A 14177-nucleotide genomic window follows, 5' to 3' on the forward strand; every position below is an offset into this window, starting at 1 on the left:
ACCAAAAAGAGAGTAACGACACTTCCTTTTATAAAAGTGAGTACTGGGGGCAGCTTACTCTTTTTTAATCTCACATAGGCGCATTTGTGTAGAGTGTACGCCTCCGCCGTGTTAAAGCTCACCTAGTCGCAGTTGACGCGGTGAGCATTGTTTTTTACGACGTACTGTCGCTCCAGGCGGGCGACGACATATAGTACGTCGCCACGTAAGCACCCAGCGGCATGCCGGAGGCGGTTCTTGTGCGGTGCGCGGGCAACGAGCGTTCCGAGAGGGGTGCACACGCAACATGGGGCACGTACGCACGAGAGATAAAGCGGGTGCAAGAGGGGGATGACAGAATGAGGCGGAAACAAGGAAGAGGAGGGAGAGAGAGGAAGGAGGCGGGCGGGTAAGGAGGCGACGCGCACGGAAAAAGAAAAGCGCAACTATTTTCGGGCGCAATAGTAGCAACACACAAGCGTGCACACCCTCGCGTCCCCGCCCCTGCAGCGCACCACGCCGAGACCGCGGCATATTTAACTGCCACTCGTGTTTTCCCGGTTGGCACTTTATTACCGTCCTCGGCGGCTAGAGACCAAAGGCCACTTGGAATACGGGTGCAGCAACGTGTCGCCGGCTACGCTTTCGCATGCCTCGTCTCATGACTGCCCATTCTCGTCTGCCTTACTGGAGTGTTTAGTGCTCTCGTGCTGCCGTCAACTGTACAGTGCGTCGTCTGCTCGCGCCAAGACACTAGTCGTCTGCTTCGGCTGAGTCCAACCGGGATTTAATCGTTTTTCTTCATGCAGGTGAGTTGATGTTTCTTTTATTTCATCATTCCGTGCATAATTTATCTTCTGTTCAAAAGAAAATTACGCTTATGGCTTCATAGATGATAAATTTCCTTCCCGTAACTGCAGTTAGAAGGCCATAGACCAGTGTTACGAGATAGTTTGGACGCATTTTATCGTGAGCAAAGCGGACCAGTGTTACGTGACCATTGCGTGATAGTTTGGATGTATTTTATTGTGAGCGAAGCGTCACCGACGAAGCCGCTTGTAATTGCGACCGGTGATATCATTCATCAGGTCTTGGGAAGAGCTATTACGGGCGAGATTTGTGTGACGTTCGTTTGTAATAAAAGCAGTTTGGCTTGAATTACTCGGCCCTGTTCGCTAAGGTAATTTAACGGACAGATGGCGCAACGAACAGCATCCACTCAAACCAACGTGACCGTACAGAGTAACTAACGCCCGATTCATTCTATTACATCACTACCATATGAACGCACGCAACAAACATTGCGTATTTTTCGCGTACATTGCTGGTTTGATATCGCACCTTTCACGCGTTTAACACGGAATTGCACTATATTGCACGACACAGCCAGGTGTGGAAAATTCCCTCTCCGCGAACCAAGTTCAAGGAACAACGCTCCGCGATCCTCCGGAATTCCCACTTATACGTCACCCCCTTCATTCTCAAGGGATGCCAATGAATGGCATTAGCAAGAGAGTGCTCAAGCGTTCTTTTTTTTTGCCGCAAAAGATTTACGAACGCGCTCCTTTTCCACCAGTGTTGTCGCTAATGTTATTACGTAGACATTGCATCATTACATAAATGCTTCACATTACATATAAAACGATCATTGCATCATACTCATTACATTACGTGGCCGCCGCGGTGGGTGAGTGGTGATTTTGCTCGGCTGCTGTCCCGAAAGACGCGGGTTCGATCCCGACCGCGGCGGTCGCATTTGGATGGAGGCGAAATTCCAGAGGCCCGTGTACTGTGCGATGTCAGCGCACGTTACAGAACCCCAGGTGGTCGAAGTTTTCAGGAACCCTCCACTGTGGCATCCCTCATAGCCTGAGTCGCTTTGGGGCATTAAACCTCATGAACCAAATCATCACTACATTGCGCACATAGCATTCATTATAGCTGCCTTTACATTCATGTAGCTTTTTTTTTTTGCTGTTGTGTTAAGATTTGATTGCATAGTGCGGAATTTTGCGACGTGAAAGGCCGTGTTCGAAGATCGAAGTTAATCCGAAGCCCTCTAATACTGGCTTCCTCATATCCCGTATGCAGCTTCGGGACGTTGAACCATGCCATACCATATCATACTCATCAATGCACGAGTTAGTTCTTCCGTTCTCGATTTTACTGAACGCCTGTTTAAGTAGTTCTACACGTGGCTGTGCGCGCTATCGGGAGAGACAGCTGGTTTTTGTTTCAGGAAGACTGGGGGAGGGGGGGGGGGGGGTTGTGCAGGCAGTAAACGCGTATTTTTCAAACACACAGCACGTTGTCTTTCCGGTACCTAACACCGAGATCTAGGCGGTGGTCGCTTGCTGCCTCAACTTAGAGTGAAGGAAACTGCTTGTTTATCGCAGTCGCTGTGCAGTTGGCTTCAGTTACCGCGGGTTGGCGGAAAAAGCCTCCGCAATGGATTTCGGAGACGGAAGGTTTCATGTTGTTCCCGGTTGCGTTCCGAAAAGAACCTGTTTTTTGTTCGAAGTCTTTTTTTTTTCTTTCTGTCGTCATCGTTACGTACGGTCCGGGTTGTCTGTCGTTACAGCGGGCGCCCGACTGTCACGCTTCTTGTCGTGCCAGACCGCATTCCTATAAAAACTGCACTCAAAGACCTAAATTGCACAAATGTCGAAAAAGACGCGTTGCCGAAAACATATAGTTTAAGTACCTTAATTTTTGTTTAGTTTATTTTGTAGCGATAGCTACATTACGGTAGCATTTCGAGCCTTCAGCGTGGCGGCGCCGCCACCCTGTGGCTGCGCTGTCACGTGGTGTGGAGCAGCTGCCGGCGGCGCGGTGCCGTGGTGTGGAGCAGCTGCCGGCGGCGCGGTGCCGTGCCGATCACGTGGTTCGTCACGTGGTTGGTCACGTGACCAGCCACGTGGTGCAGAGCAGCTGCTGCTGCCGGCGGCGCGGCGCGCCGGCGAAACCGAGCTGTGCGCATGCGCCGTGCCGAGTGGGACGAAGATAAAGAAGGAACGCCCAGCGAATGGGAGCGATGGAAGACTGACTTTTGCAGTTCCACTGAGCGAGTTCCGCTCGGCCAGCTGTAGCTGTTGCGTCATTCCAGGTTTAACCAGAGCTAAACCACCGCCAATTTTTTACAGCTTGTTTTTCCACCAGGCGCACGCGTGCGCGTCTGTCCCTTATAAAAATGGTCTACAGAGAATCTATAGAGTTCATATAGATGCCTGTAAACTGTTCTCTAGGGTTTGTCTATAGCGTCTATAGAATTTATAGACAGAAGTGTATGGACAGTCTATATAGACTGTCTAAAAATTTTGTAAGGTGTATGCGTATGCCGTATCAAGTACCAGGTAACCTCAATTGAATAAATAAGATGAATAAATCATAAACATCAGACCGAATTTCGAACATCAATGGCGTAGTACATGATTCGGAACAAATTTCACTTCGAGCAGAAAAAGAAAGATCAGACTCAAAGGAAATACGCACGTGGAAATTTGACGTGCCACATAAATTGACAACGAAGGTAACACAATAAAACTCTACATGTTATTACCATAGAAATGTGTTTAAAACGAGCCACAAAACGCACCCGGGAAATTCAATGAACTGATAAAGGGAACTGAACGGGTTAATTTCATTGTCAACGGAAACCATATATACTGACCCCCCCCTAAGGATTAGACAAACCGCCCGGAAATGTTCAGGAAGCGAACCGTGCGAGTTTGGCTGCACAAGGCCGTGAGTTGAGGGCGCTTGGTACGATTACTGGCCTCCAAGGAAGGAAAGGCCATCACGGGCGGCGATAGCGCTTAAAAGAAGCTGCTCAGCACAGACAAAGAAAGGCCCCTGAAAACTGTGCGTGTGTGCCTTGTCAGCCTCGCGCAGGCTTGATAGCGAGATATCTTGGTTGGAAAAACAACCTCGTTTTCGCCCTTTCGCGGTTTCCTTCGTCGGTCGTTTTGCGGCCCCCACATGGCATTTTCTGTAAATTGTTCTTTTCCCTTTTTTTCCTTCGCTGTTGTAATTTATGTGAGGCATTCAAGGATGGCCATATCACGGCAATAAAACGTCTACACACAACCGCAAGAATACGCTGTTTTACCGAGGTAGGGAAGGCTGAGAGGAAAATATTATGTCAGGAACGGTTTCTCGGCAGCCGAATAATGTATCCAAAGAGAAATCACCAAAGAATGAAAAGCGGAACAGTGAAGAAATTTAACGCATTTATTCATTCAAGATTCTGATCAAGGACCGCTCCCCATTCTCCTTTTATGTGAGTATCTGCCAGAAGTATAAATACGTTAGCTCGACACTATTTTTCTTCCTCTGCTTGACGGCTCGCGCTTGCTGCTTAACTGGCGGTATAGTCGGCATTTAAACAACGACAGTCTTGGCTGAAGATACCACGTCTCATACAGCTAACAAAGATTTCATTCGAATATGATAGTTCTCACTACACGTTCTTTCTGGCCATTTTAAAAAAAAAAATGTCCCCGCAAACGTCGTTCTCGGTGAAAAATAATATATTAAACAGGGATTTTCCACTAAGAAATGGACGAAAAAAATTACGGAATGGCTCTTACATTTTTCTGTTTTTTCCTGCTTTCTTCGTATTTAACGCTATAATGTACTACGCGACATCCACGGCAGTGATAAATAGAAGTGTTTAACGGTTACTATCGCTTCATGAACTGTAGCCTACTTCATCGAATGGTGCGTAATTCTTTAAAAAAAAAAAAGATGTATAGCAGGCTTTGGCAGCACACCGCGCGCACGTTTCAAGCATTACACCTCGTTTAGTCGCGTTATCGATTCTGTAGAGAGCAGATGCTGTCACCCCCGCGGACTCAACTTCGGACGTACACTCGACCAGTTTTAGCTCAAATTTCTCTGCAGTGAATTCGTCTTTCTGAGCACGGCGAGGTTGCACAAGAAAATAAATTATTGAAAGACGCAAAGGATAAAACTGCCGTAAAAATCCGGGCAAGCGCCCCCTCGACACACAAGCCACGATACGATATGTCGCTGAACTTTATTCGCATTTTCTGCGCGTCTTCACAAAAGCACTGCCATACTTTATCTTCAATGCAATACCACAAGCGTTAGTGGTATCTGCATTAGCTGCCTCTGTTGCCAACAGGCTAGAGCCTGTAGCCTATTGGGTGTGGACTGCGCGAGCTACAGCCAGCGAAAAAAAAATAATAAAAACCTCCTGGTTGTACCCTCTGTAAGCTAAAGCATGAAGTTTTTATTTTCTTTTTCGCACCCTGTAGCCCGCGCTTTCTACGCCCGGCACGTTTTTTCATTAGAGACATTTAGCACAGCGGAGAAGTGCCAGAGTGGGCGTGTACCTGTTTACCAGACGCCGCCTGCTCACGCACATTGGTAGAGGCGCGGACTGAGCGCACGGTAAACACGGTAACTGCTACCGTAGGGCAGATGCGGCTAGGCAAGCCTGGCAACGGTAGCAACGGCAATGTACGCGTTACCGTTACCGTATTTGCCGCACGGCTAACCGGCTACGCTAAAAATTAGCTGCGGTTTAGCTGCTGCTGAACCTGGTTAGAGAGCGAAAGCTGTGGTGTATCGAGAAACTAGAGGCGGCTTGGCGTCTGTAACGTTGAGTGCGTTCCGCACACTGGATAGACAGCGCCCCCACCCCACCCTGCCTCCCTGGTAGGTGGCACTTAAATTAATGGTTGATTGCGAGAGGTTGTGTACCTAATGAACGCGATGGCCTATTCTACCGCCTTCTGCCGGTGAATCGAAAGGTCAGTTTAAACGGTGCGACACCATGGTGGACCACATATGGTAAGGCCTCTAGCCACACTTGACCTCTAGCTCACTTGAACGTCAACCGGAAACGCACGGCGAATTCGGCTTTACCTAGCGTAGTGAAGCCTTCGCTTCAAAACTCTCTAATATGCCCGTCCCGTAATAAAGTACTAGTTGCAAGTCTAGCGTGTGCCCTGTCGCATCTTTCTGTGTCAGCGTAAATTCTTTTATAGCTATAGTTGCCATATCTGCGTCCGGTGAACAGGTATACGTCTACGCTATGTACACCACAGCCAGCGAGCAGGTTTACCTGCTTCGCAGACTGCAGCGTGCGTAGCTCACAACCGACAGGCTACGGCCTGTCACAATGTAACTATTTTTCTTCTTCGCAGGCTACAGCCTGTGAAAAATACCTGCGCACAAACAGCCCCGCGTCTAACCCGACGGCTTGCAATTTCATGTTTATATCGCGAGAACGTAGTACATTGCCGCGTCGATGTACTACAGCAGGCGCTGACGGTCTCTATACTACCGCTCACAAAACAAAGCCGCAAGCCTCTGACCTGCGGCAGCCGTCTGCGTGCTCTACTCGGCGTAGTATTGTTATTGAAATGCCCGCACGCCTACTCAAAAACCACAGATCAACGCTCTCCGGCGATACCCTTGCAGACAGTTAAAAACAGAAAGCAATAATCAGCCCGGAGATCCGTTCCCTGTCCGTGTGTACACCCTCTCATCCTTCGTGGTGCCCTTTCCTTTCCCTCTCATGAACGCTTTCCGCCTCGTATCTCAACTTACTATCGGAGCAAGCAAACCTTCAATGTATGGACCCTTTCCTCTGGCTCCCCCCCCCCCCCCCCCCCTTCTTTTTTCGCCCATTATAGAGCAGTTTCTTTTTTTTTCCCCCTTCCCTCTATCGGGTCCTTCCACGGACATCGAGGCCTCGTGGACAGAGGTCGAGGGCTTTTCTCAGAAACAGTCACCCGTGCAGGAAAAGAAAAATAAACGGGACGCAGGCGTATCTCGTACGTAGGACGCCCTTTCCATTCGCTTACCCGAGCCAGCACGTGAAGCCGTCCACGCGCGCAGGCCGAAACCGTTATGACCCGCGCGCGCGCGCCGGCTCGGCGCTGTTTACAAACTTCGGGCGAGAGTTAGTGACCCGGACACCGCTGAAGAGGGAGGGTCGCACCCTCTATTTGTGTCCTTTCGAGAGTGCGAGCTGTTTTGTCCGTCGTACGTAAAAAGTGGCGCCATTCCTGTAGCCGAGACGCCTTCGAAAAACAACGAAGATAATACTGTCTCCCCTTCCCTTTCCCCTTACTTCACCTACGCTCCTCCATATTATAATGCGCGCGGGAAAATGGTCATAGAATTTAACGGAGCCCTGAGCTAGAATCTTTTACCAGTACATATCACTCAAGCCCACAACTTTAGTTCAGCTCTAAAGAAATACCTTTTGAAAACTATTGTGATGTTTAAATGAAATTGTGACTGAATATTATTGCACTGCCTATGCTGTGTGCTTCAAGGATCATTTTTGTATTTGTTAATTACTTTCCTCCTCTGCTGTGTTAGAATTTGTATTATATGGAATCACTGGACCCTTATATGGAATCACTGGACCCGTAGCCAATGGCTACGGGTCCAGCAACTGTTCTGTATATTTGAAAGAAATTCTGCAAATAAACAACGAACGAATGAATGAAAACACTAGGCTCCAGAGAGGGCTACGGAGAGTTCAGAGCGCCTAAGCGACAGTAAAATGGCTCAAAATTTCACAAAAGTAAAAATACGGATGGTACATTTCGTGTGGTCAGCTGCGGTACGTGGCTGAGTGGCTTCGGCGTTGGGCTCCTGATCCCAAGACCGCGGGTTCGATCCCCGCGGCCGCATTTCGATGGAGGCGAAGTATAACGACGCGCGTGTTGTGTCCGATGTCAGTGCACGTCAAAGAACCACAGGTTCCTTAACGTGCACGACAGCGTGAAGCCCACGCCGTCGATCCAGCACACGGGGGACAAGTCTTCACCGCATAAAAACGTTTAGTGTAAGTGACTCAGAGCAAGTTAGAATGGGCCATAGGTCGCTTCAAACCCACTCTGTAACAAAAGCGTTAAGCATTAAGCAGCACGTAACCTGTTCAGAACTAAAATTTCAAAGCTTGTCGCTGAATGCCGACAGCAGGACTAAACGACCTAACATGCTCGCGAGTTGCATTCCAGACAGTGCTTTCTACCTTCACAAGACCTAGTGCTGCGCGATTTCAGTGCACGCTGAAGAACATCGAGTGGTCGAAATTAATCCGGCATCTTCCACTTTCAGATCCTTTCAGATCCCATTCATTCATGTTTCTTTGGCCCTTTACACCACGTGTCATGCCTTTTAATGTCCTTTCTCCGATCTTATCGTTTTTAACTAAGCCATGTTTTTAGTGTGTCTTTTATCGCTTTTATGACCCTATTCAGCTTTCTGACGTTTGCTGCAGCTGATAGGCGGTGTGACGGTGAGCCTATATATTATGTGTTTCTGTCAATAATCATCAGTTGTCAGTAGCGCGTTGTCTTGTCCACCTTTCCTGTGAACGTGTCTTATTTTGCGCTAACGTTTGTACACAGCCTATGCACCAACTAGCCCAGCAACAAGTGTTACTTGAGTACTCTTCCACTAAGGCGACCCTTTCTCTACCTTCTTTCATTCCCTTCTCGATTGCTTCTCTTAAGGTGGATTCATACGACGGCCGAGGACCAGGCGCCACGTGCCGTCCCGCTGCCGTTCCGTGTAGCTGGCGCTTAGCCCACGATGTTTTTGCACGTAGCTAAATCCGCTTGCCACCACCTGCAGAGGCGAAAGTCGGAGGAGGGGGGGGGGGTCATAATTGGATTAAACATGCGGCCGGCTTTTCTCCGTAAGCGAGCCAGGAGCAGAACGGTAGTGAGACGTCACGTGATGCCTGGTCCGTAGGCCTACCACTTTTACCTTTACATTCCACCTTTACATCGCTACCGTCGTGTGAATCCACACCTTTACAACGCTGGTGAGGCGTTCACCGTGAACGGGACCACATCTTGCCTGTCCCTACAACGGTCAAATCTTGTAGCACTATTGTAAATTCAAACTGTCGTCGTAATTCCCACACCGCACGACATTTATACGGTGGCGACAGCTAACGGAAAATGCGCATCGACCAGAATCGCATGGGGTGCACCAGTACAGTCGGCACGCTGCCAGTCGTCTTCCGGCCGCACACGCGCGCAAGCGTCACGCGCCCCTTGATATAGTCGCCGGAGTGGCCGAAGTTTGCTTATCGTCGCCCTCACATTCATGTGTACGCGTTGCGTCTGCCGTTCCAAAAAAAGCTACGCCCCGCGATACGCGGGCATTTCGCAAGTGCCACCGGGACCCCAAGCAAGGACACTCGACAACGCGGAAACTGGTTCGGCCCGGTAGGTGCGAGGTCGAGCCAGTTTGGACGACCGGACCTCCTTTTGATGTCGGGTCATCCTGGTCATAACGTTGTTGATGCAATGGACGGAAGGAAGAAAACGTCTGAAGGAGCTTTCGCGCAGTGCGACAAGAATTTCGGCGTCAGGTGGAAGGGTGATCTGGGATAAAGAATGTCACAAGAGACTGTGCCAGCAGCTTCAGTTGTGGAATTCATTTAACTGCGACCCTGGCTGTTAAATGGGTCCCGTCAAAACAGCTTATGGGCCAAGCTAGAAGATAGTTCTCGGTGAAAAAGAATGGCCTGTTGCCTTCCCCAAATCTGGAGTACTGACAGCGGTAGCTGACGTCATTCGGCGCGAGAAATCGCCACGGCTAGCAGCCTTCCGTGTAAACTTGGGCTTGTGGGTTCAGTGTTCACGAAACCGTAGCGAAACATTAGGGCAAGCAACAGAGACAAGCCGGAAGCGCTAAAGAGCGCCTCAGGCAGCCCAAGTACTTCATCATCAGCAGCAGCCTGACTACGCCGACTGCAGGACAAAGAACTCTCCCATAACTCTAGAATCAACCTATAGCTCCTGTACCAGCTGCGGCCACCTTGTCCCCGCAAATTTCTTAGTCTCGTCCGTCTACAAGAATTTCTCCCCCCCCCCCCCCGCTTCTGCTCTGCTTGCCTTCTCTTGCAGGGGCAAATACGTAGCGTGTTAAATGCATTAACTCTCAAAGTTCTCTACCACCTATACAAGCCAAGTATACTGTTACAGAAGGCCGCTTCGAGAACATGATGACAAAACACGAAGTCATTCTCTCGGAGGCTGATTGTAAGATTCAGTCAATTCAGTCGCACGCTTTGACATCATCGGACCATCATCTCAGCTCGGACTGATAAGGATTTCAGGCACATGAGGCATTTAACCGAATGCAACGTTGCACCACTTAATTTCATAGGCCCAACAGATGTAGTATTCTAGTCCGATTCCAGCATACACTGCCCATATCCTTTTCTGTTGCCTTAGCTATGTCCCCGCGTGCACAAGGTGCTTTTCGCGTGTGTTTATTGTGGCCAGAAGTCACGAAACACAAGGTCTTGGCCCACAAGACTCCAGAATGAGAAGAGATGACTTGTAGTTTCGTTGGAATTGAATCCTGACGAGCACAGGTTTTTCACTGTTTCTCTCTCCTGAGCCTATAGTATCTACCGCCCCACCAGGACCGGAACAAGCGGATGCTCTTCATATACAACAGCACAACTTGGAACGCATGCGCTTAGTTTGAACAGTCTCGAATTTTATCGCTGGTTTAGCCACTAATCTTGTCGCCGAAGCCTTGGACGTGAAGGACTCCAAGCGAAGGCTTATTGTCTTCAAGACCGTCAGTGACGTGCTGCGGTTGTGAATCAAAACACGGTTCCCAAGCTAACTTGTCTCAATCGTTTCGGCAAGTTTGTGCAACGTTTCTTCCTTTCGAAATAAGCGCGCCATGTGACATTCACCACGTTTCACAAACAATTCAAGCCTCACCAATCCGCGCTGTCCCTGGCAGTGCTCTCAATTCAGCTAGGACAGAACGAAAACAACCGCAGCGTGTTTTTAGTCGGTGGTTCGTTGGCGCCGGCCCTGAAGACCAGACCTGAGCCGTTTCGTACACGCAAGCCGGTTCAGCGTTCTTTCGCATAGCCTTGCATCAGACGCGTGCCTCTGGCCGCCGCCGCGATGATCGTCGCGGCATAGAGCGATCATGTCGCGAGCACGTGCTCCATGCAGCCTCGCTTTTCTCCGGCCAGCCGGCACCTCTCGCACGGCGCGCTCCCGTGCACGCACCGGACATTTATCTCTTCCTCCTCTCCCACCCACTGCTTGCGCAAGCCGCAACAGGCACGAAGCCAAGGGACGATGCTCGTTTTCCCCCTCCACTTGCCCCGCTGGAAGCCTCAATCTCTCTGCCACTCGCCCTCCTCCACTGCTGCGACGTCTCTCGGCCTCGGCAAGCTGCGCCAGCTCAGACAACCAACTGAGAGCGAAGGCGATAAGACCCAGCTCTCCGCTGCCTGGCGACCGTTCTTGCGTCGTAGTAGAAGCCAGCGCGCCTACCGTAGCGCCACCGCCCCTTAAAACTTCGACCCCCAGCGCGGCCCGCGCCAGAACAGCGCCCTCCATTCCACTGACCTGATCCGAGTCCGCTCAGATCGAACTCTGCTCCCCTGAGACCCTAGCCGAAGAACACCAGTTGCAATCCCGAGGAGCCTGTTGGTTGTGCGGAGTGACCGGACCACAGGATAGTGGAAGCTCGGACGAGGCTCTCCTTGTCGTCAGTCCCCCTCTTTTAAGCGACAGTTGTCCGGGCTTGTCCGCTCAGCAGCGGTCAAGCGATACTCGGCGTCAAGACGAGTGTGAACGCCATGACCTCGATGTTCCAGACGCGCCTAACGATGGCGCCTTCGCCTACCCCGTCCCACTCCAAAAGGCTGGACAAGAAGAAGTTCACGCATGTCTCCAGTGAGGTGAGTGCTGAGATTCTGGAGTCCCCCGAGGCTGCGTCGCCACTGCGTAGTGGCACTGCATATATTGCGTGTTTGTAGAGAACTTAGAAGTGATGGTCTGTGAAGCAACAGGGCGGGTACCGAGATTAGAAATGTGGCTGGGGGCCACAGGAGTCAGGTGTGTTTATAAGATAAGAAAATTTGCTGGGATATAGCGACCGCGGCAGGCACTGCAGGGCTAAATGTCAGTTGGAGAGGCCTTTGTCTCGCAGTAGACGCAATCTGGCTGACGATGTTGATGCTGATGATTTCGCTGCACCTGCTGACCCACTTGCCGTTCTGGACGATGACCACCATCTGGGAACAGGGTGCCGGTCGTTCGCTCTCTGGATAGTCAGTGCCCATTCGGGCTGTTCGGTCACGGGCACCACGCGACCTTCAATGTGTACGGCGTTCAAGGGAGACTGCGTCGCGCTGACCGCGTGTCGAGTGTGAAACATGAGAGCGCCTTAATTTGTTTTCATGCTTTAAGTATCAGTTCTATGCATGTGGAAGCATGGTCTGAAGGACTTGGGAGGCTTACCGGTAGTCCTTCTTACAGACTCCATGTTTTCCTCTTGGGTTATACCTGTAACGTCTGCAAATGAGAAAAGGGGGGCATTACTCTCTTCCTCTAGCCAACCTAGAGGGGAAGGTTGTGCGGCCGGTAAGCCCGACACCCCCTGGGGACAAAGCAATGCCGGTAATATACATTTGCGCCCTGGTTAAACCGTTGTAATACACACGGACACGCAAACAGTGCGGCTATACTGCTCTTTCAACATCCGCCATGTTCGCTGGCTAAGCTGACACTGCAGCACCCCTCTGATGTCAGGTGAGAGTTTACATTAGAAGCAATGGTTTACTCGTGCCCGGCGAGTACTTTATTATTCGCATCACTTTTGCCTGGCGACCTCAGCTTCTACAACAGCCTGCAGAAATCAGGCGCAGCGAGCTCTGGTAGCTCGCCGAAGAGAGCGCGCCTTCTAACTACCCGATTAGTCTGCCTTTTCCTCTTTTTAAGGTCATCTAGATGCGTTGTGCGGAGAAACGGTAACAAACAAAACCGGGTACACTTCACTATGCTGTACCCCACAGTTCCTAATCCAATTGTACTGCTGTTGTCCACTATATTCCGCGGCGCTGCCGACTGCGAAAGTTCCGGACGGCAGTGACGCGGCGATCCTTCTTATCGGTCCAGGAGAAGGTTGTCGCCTTTTTTCTCGGCTCGTTCCGAGGTCGAGCCGAGGTTTGTCCATGATCTCTACAGCGATAAGTGCGTGGGGGGCTCTCTCCTCGGTAAAAGACGTCGTCACTGCTATCGTATGAACTACCAAGAGTTAGTGTTCGGCTGCTCACCAAAACGATGTCACTGTGTGGCCGAGCCATTGTGGATACATGGGCTTGGGAGTGCGTGTTCGCGAGGATGTTCCACTACTCGGGCGGAAGGGTAAAGGTTTACGCATGGAGGTTTGAGAGAATATGGAGAGGGGCAGGGACGCCATGCGGACCATGACACTTAGCAATATGCCCTTTAACGTCCAGTCATGTAGAAGGTCTTTTAAATATTTCGCCCGTTCATCTGTTTCTTGAGCTTTCAACTTCCACCTGATTTGGAAAAAGGCCCCGCACTGTTGTATGTGTGCATACATGCTAAAATGAGTGAGGGTACCTTCCACTTTCTGATCTCCCCCGTGGACCAGTCTGCAACACAGTAGCAACGGTCCCCCTGTGGGGATAGAACTACAGTTGAGACCTGCTGAGCGTTTTACGGGGGTGCGCACTAAAACAAACAAAAAAAACTTCGCTGAGGCTCTTGAAAGAGGACGTGCTATCACCAAGGCACTCGAGGCCCATCGCTGAGTTGCACGATGCAGAGCTGCTGCATCGTGCCTTGAAAGGATTGAGGACCAACCGCATTACCTCAGTATGGATCGCTAAGGTTCTGTGCATACGTTGCTGAAGTGGTTCTCTTTTGCAAGCAATGCACCGATATGCGCCCTCTCACGTTGCGGCGGCCAACCAGTAGGCGCGCCCTGAACGTTCTCGGAGATACACTTACGGAAGAAGCATGACTGCTATCGTGACCGTCCTGCTGGCGAAGGCGCTCGTTCCTGGCTTGCCACACGACGTGGCAGGGACTTGTGAAGATACATAGTCCCAATGCAAGAATGGAAAGTGCATTAAACTTTCTCTGATGTGCGATGACGTTGACCAGTGCGGAAATAACGAGGACGAACTTGCGTGCACTTCTGAGGGCCCCGTCTGTTCAGCGAAGAGCTTCACATGTTCCGGACGCTGCTACCCTGAACGGCACCTCTGCGACGGTGAAGTCGACTGTGGCGCTGGCTTGGACAAGCGGTGAGTGGCCGAACGACGATGAGAACTACTGATGCCCACGGATCTGCTGTCGAGATAACATCGCTCCCACCTATGAAAAGAACCGCGATGCATG

At 50.6% G+C, this 14177-nt stretch overlaps 1 protein-coding gene across 2 annotated transcripts in view; it reads left to right on the plus strand.

Moving 5' to 3' along the window:
* Positions 1-437: 437 nt before the first annotated feature.
* LOC144107462 (ADP-sugar pyrophosphatase-like) overlaps positions 438-14177 on the plus strand; it is a 34718-nt gene continuing 20978 nt past the window's right edge. Inside the window, exon 1 of one of the 2 annotated variants that reach the window (XM_077640470.1) lies at positions 438-788. In XM_077640470.1, coding sequence (XP_077496596.1) covers positions 783-788 — 6 coding nt within the window. In that variant the 5' untranslated portion in view covers positions 438-782. Of the gene's footprint in view, positions 789-11204; positions 11705-14177 lie in introns of those variants that run through there. The other variant, XM_077640467.1, reaches the window with a different exon arrangement.

The sequence above is a fragment of the Amblyomma americanum genome, chromosome 10 (assembly GCF_052857255.1).
Source record: "Amblyomma americanum isolate KBUSLIRL-KWMA chromosome 10, ASM5285725v1, whole genome shotgun sequence".
Lineage (NCBI taxonomy): Eukaryota > Metazoa > Arthropoda > Arachnida > Ixodida > Ixodidae > Amblyomma > Amblyomma americanum.